Source organism: Atta colombica, unplaced genomic scaffold (genome assembly GCF_001594045.1).
Source record: "Atta colombica isolate Treedump-2 unplaced genomic scaffold, Acol1.0 scaffold51, whole genome shotgun sequence".
NCBI classification, from domain to species: domain Eukaryota; kingdom Metazoa; phylum Arthropoda; class Insecta; order Hymenoptera; family Formicidae; genus Atta; species Atta colombica.
This window is the reverse complement of record NW_017259541.1, coordinates 678709-684011: the sequence shown is the minus strand read 5'-3', so window position 1 is coordinate 684011 and position 5303 is coordinate 678709. Positions and strand designations below refer to the sequence as shown.

The following is a 5303-nucleotide window of genomic DNA, read 5'->3' as shown; positions in this document are numbered from 1 at the left end:
TTACTATATTTTTTGAGTTTATGTAAGTTTTATAATTTTTACAATTTTTTATAATTTTTATAAAAAGCTATGAGCTGAAAAAATGAAAAATTTTCTTTTCACTTTGTAGGTCTGTAGCGTGCTCAAAAAAATTTGAGCAAATTCTCGACTCTCGTAAAAGTTTTCCTTACAAAATTGTTTTTTAAAAATGTTCCTATGATTTTTTGTTTTAATGAGTTGTTGCAAATTAAATAAAATGAATATTTTGACTTTGATTGCTCATAACTCTATCAAAACTATCACAATTTAAAAAAATAGATTCTTAAATTCTCTCATCAGATAGAGTAAGATTTAGATTTTATTTTATTTTTAACAAAAATAGCAGCTGTTTGAAGTTTGAATAATAAATCGGGCACGAACTTTTGCACTGATCCAATATAACTGTAATATTTACAAATATAATTACTTAAAAATTTTTTTGCTTGAATCTTTGAAATCTTATTACTTCTTTTACGAATTTTTGACAATTGCAATTAATTTAAATAAAACTGTATGTTTTCTGTTAAATTTTGCTTTACGACGTTCATTTCCCGTTTGAAGTTTCATCGAATAGATCAGCAAAGCGCATAATAAACCGCAGTGAATCGTGGAGGTCGAGAGAGCTGCCTAAGGTGAGTCTAGGGCCGCAGTCATTTTTCCACAGCCTCGTGTAGAGCGGTCCAGTCGGAGACCAGTCCTCTCCTCTCTCTTTCCTTCCTACCGTCTATCTCCTTCCACTCCATTCTGCAGAAATCCTGGACCCCGGTGTGCCCGTGGTGCCTTCCACCTAACTACCTGAGGACTAGGTTTCGCAGCTCTTACCTTTTGGAGTTACGGCGAAGGCGCTTTAGGAGAAATAAGGCCCAGAAGGTGGGTCTCAGGCAACAATGACGCCCAGTTGAACGCGACGGCTCGACACTCTTCGCATGTCCAAAAGTGCATAGGCTGTTTAAATAAAGTTTACACTCGTAAAAAAATTGTGCCAAGTTAATATATTAATCCGGATTAATCGACAGATCATATTCGTGTGTGAATCTGATCTCTCTGTCTCCTGCAGTGTTAAAAATTTAATTTGCAGTGTATTTATTCGAAATTTTTCGAGCACTTTAATTCTCAAGCGTTAGTGTAGAAATTCTTGGATAGATTAATAATTTTATAGTGCAATGTGATGCAAATTTGAGTGCCTTTAACGTTGAAAAAATTACGGTGAAAGATGTGTGAGTGCGGTGACGAGTGCTCCGAGGATACGAAGACGCGGGAACGCCAAGATGTTCTGTTTCGTTAGATCCGCAAAAACGTTAGATTAAAAATCTAAGGGCAAGCTTAATAAGGAAAATTCTGAACGAGATTGAGAATCGAATAGCTGAAATGGCTACCCTCGGTCTCTCCAAAGTCTTCATATTGGACAAGTATTTTACGGAGCTACAGAAGTTCTGGGAGACCGAGAAAAAACTTCAAGGTAGTTGCAAAGCTGTGACAACATCTTCTTGTTAATTTTAACAATCTGGAACATTTTTCTTGATTATTAAAACTTGTAATCCATAAATTTACTTTGTTTTATTCTTAGAATTTATACATTTTCTTAGATTCTCAACATGTATTTATCGCATGTTTGTGTCCTAAAATCTATACAATACTTTCTCTCTTTTATATGTAATATATATATTTATTATTAAATAAATATCACTATATCGTTTCCATTTTGAAATTTACGATTGAAATTTGCGTATTGAAATACGTCATTCATCTAGAATTTTCTAATATTTTAAAATTTTGTAATATTTTTAATTGTAAAATTTTATATTAATACGTACAAATATGAAATTAGTGTATTTTATTATTCCTGAATTTATGAAATCTTTGAATTTAGTGATACATGATTTTTAAGTCCAAAACAAAATTGCGTAACATCTGAATCTTGGTTTCTTAAAACATTATATAATACTTTTAAAAGAGTTATTATATACACATATATGTTAACATATTTGAGTTTAATATACAATTAATAAATACAAAAAGCTTGATAAATAAAACAAAAAAAGCTTTTCTCAGGAACAAAAAGTACTTTTACTGTTCAGTTTTTGCGGCAGTAATTAAAATTTGTATCTTCCTATTTTATAAATACTATTTTATAAATATTCAGTTAATAGATTATTTTATTTAATAATGAAGATTTATGAGATAAACCGTTAGATTTAACTATTCAGGCAGGTTCCAAAGCACTTGGTACGACCCTGCTATGCTGAAAATGAAGAGTTGTGGTGGTCATTATAAAAGTTGCCTACGCTTTACAGTTAAAGTAATACAATTTTTTTACATCTTCGCGGCTGTTCTTCCTTGATTACCTTCCAGTATTCTTAACTGTATCCGGAGATTAAAGTCTTTCAAAAAAATTTATATGATGCTCAGAATAAGAAATTAATATCACATACCACATTTATATTAATTGTCATAAACGATTATATTTATGTGTTTTTATTGCCAATATGTCCTTCAATTTTGCTCATTTTTTTGTAATCAGTAAAATGTGTGTGTGTTTAGATACTCAATGTTAATTTTATCAAATAAATAGAAAAAGTAAATAAAATTCCATATTTAAAATTATTTAAAAAAATTTTAAATATTAAATTTTTAATTTAATTATTTAAATAAACGGAACTTAAATATTGAATAACTAACTTAAATAATGATTTTAAGAGTTTCTATTATTATTTTTGCAAATCATTTGTCAATATGTAGTTAATAAATAAATTATATATCTTTTCAAACATTCTGTGTAATTCTAAATAACTTGTTAAGCGTATTTCGTTATTTCTGAACAGACTGTTTTATAAATTGTTTTATAAACGGTTGGACATCAATGATGATCTTTACGTTGCAAATGCATATGTTAATTTTCTTTTTTAGACTGTCAGATTAAATATAAATAGAAGAAGAGTTTTGAAAAAATAGGAGGAGCCACAACCAAGATAACTTTTTTACTCGATTCTTTCCCAACTCGGAAGCGTCATTATTCTGCAGTCTAAGACATCCTTACAGCTATTGTTTCATTATAGCGCGTCCTTCACAATTACGGGCTTCTTGAGTAATTAGGTGGAAGGAGTGGGAAGATGAGATATAATTAAAATACCTTCTACTTCTTTGTCATTATTAACTTCTTCGAGAAGAAAAATTGCATAAAGCTGATAAATTATTTAATTATATATACACCCTATATAATATGATTTTAATTATTAATTGTAAAAATGTTATTCTCATTAAAAAAGCATAAAGGATGTTTAGAGTATATTTTTATTATATAAATTTCAAATTTATTTTAAAAATGTACAGTTTCAAAATATTTATGTCTTACATTGTGCGCACATTAATTAATATTATAAGTTATTATCTTTAAAAAGTAATATTATATCATAAAATTCGTTGATTTTTTTCTTTTGTTAGATTTTCTCTTTTATTTAAATAAATTTATTTAAAAGCTGTGAATAGTGAAAGAAACCATTTTATTTAACAATTTTGTAAAAATTAAAAAATCTTGGATTTTTATAGGCCATTGCCCTGCATAAATCCCAGTGAGAAAATATTTTTTTTCTTCATTATTATCAATCGTAAACATGCTTGTTTTTCCACATTATAATGTTTACAAAACCATAATGGTTCCAAAAACTGGAAACTGCCATTATTTTATGAACTATTACGTTTATAAATAATTATGTTATTGATAATAAAACGAAGAAAAAGATATTTTCTCGCTGGGATTTATGCAGGGCAATGGCCTAAACTGATACATACGTCCAGCTGCAACTGCTCCCATGTGCTGTAAGCGCACATGCGTGAAAAGCACGAAGTATAAACGATGTGTATATAGATCATACTATGTTACAATGTGCATTTGTGTGTGCGTATTTATTAAAGATTTTATGAAGTAATCAAAGTAGTACAAAGAATGTACTCAGTTAATTAATTTAAAAAAACTAATTCTCACTTAATAATTTCTTATGCTTTTTTAAAATGTAATCATTAAAATTTTTATCATGAGATATATCAAAGTATATTGGAAAACTCTTTATAGGATATTTTGAAATAAGAAAAGCATGGATCTGACTATGAATAAATATTATTATAAAAAGATTATTGTAAAAAATCAACAAATATAAAAATATATTTTCATTACTAGTATATAATTAAATATAACTCGATAATTAAATATAACTCGATAATTAAATATAACTCGATAAAATCCATCAACAGAGAAATTAAATGCGGACTGGACATACGCAGATATAGATACACTTTACAATGTATATTCTAGATAGGACTTCTTGTTTTGATATTGCTCAAGATTGTTACGTTTATTGCCACTTGGTAAAGTTTACATTTGCAAAGTTCCACGGCGAACTAGCATCGAAAGAAATTACCATTTTATCAAGACTCGACATATGGATCTGACAGTCACTTATTTATTCCGTGTAACATCCTTTATTTATTCTGTGGAAAAGTGTTATTTTGAAAATTCTTTATATTTTCCGATAATCTTTGCTTGTCTTTTGCAGTGCTTGAGAATGTAACTTATATTAATGTATTTTTTATATGTACATACAACTGCAATTGAATTTTTGCAAAAAATAATCTTCTTGGGTGATTGTTACTGTTGTACTATAATTATCAAAAAATCCACACATTAATTTTTATTTGATCTGTAATAATTTTAATAAAATAGCAGATAAAATATTTTATTCTGAAATTTGTTTCATGTAATCTTTAATGTGCTGGAAAAAATAAACCAAAATGAAATTTACTTTCGTACTTAATTTAATTAAAATTTTATTATGAAAATAGCGACGAACTATTGCGCAAATTTTTTGGGAAAAAGTATCCATTGACCAAATTTGTAAATGGATCACGCGTCAAGATAAGCCTTCACGTCTAATTACGAATTAAGTTTCGACATACGTGCGGGCATCGCCATTAATTTCACCGCGATTCGGTAATCTGCGCGCACAAGAGAGGAATGCAGAGTACCTGCCACGATTAATTCACCCCTTTCGTTATCTCTTTGCCAGTGCCAAAGCATAACAGTATACTTAAAGTTACTTTCTTTTTCTTTATTCTATCTCTATTCCTTTAAGAGTTTCTAGCTCTCCCTTTCCAGTTTTTTATCTCTATTATATTTTAGAATAATTTCTGAATATCTGTTTTAATTTTATAAATCATTGCACAGGCATGTTATAAAGTTTCTCTATTAAATTTATTTATTAATTTCTTTTAATTTTATTAATTTTATTAAT

The 5303-nt window shown here is 28.3% G+C and overlaps 1 protein-coding gene across 1 annotated transcript in view; it reads left to right on the top strand.

The window, feature by feature from the left end:
• Nucleotides 1-1386: 1386 nt before the first annotated feature.
• The window catches only part of LOC108691727 (unconventional myosin-IXb), a 33725-nt gene continuing 29808 nt past the window's right edge, over nt 1387-5303 (top strand). Inside the window, 1 exon segment of the mRNA XM_018199596.1 lies at nt 1387-1477. Coding sequence (XP_018055085.1) covers nt 1387-1477 — 91 coding nt within the window.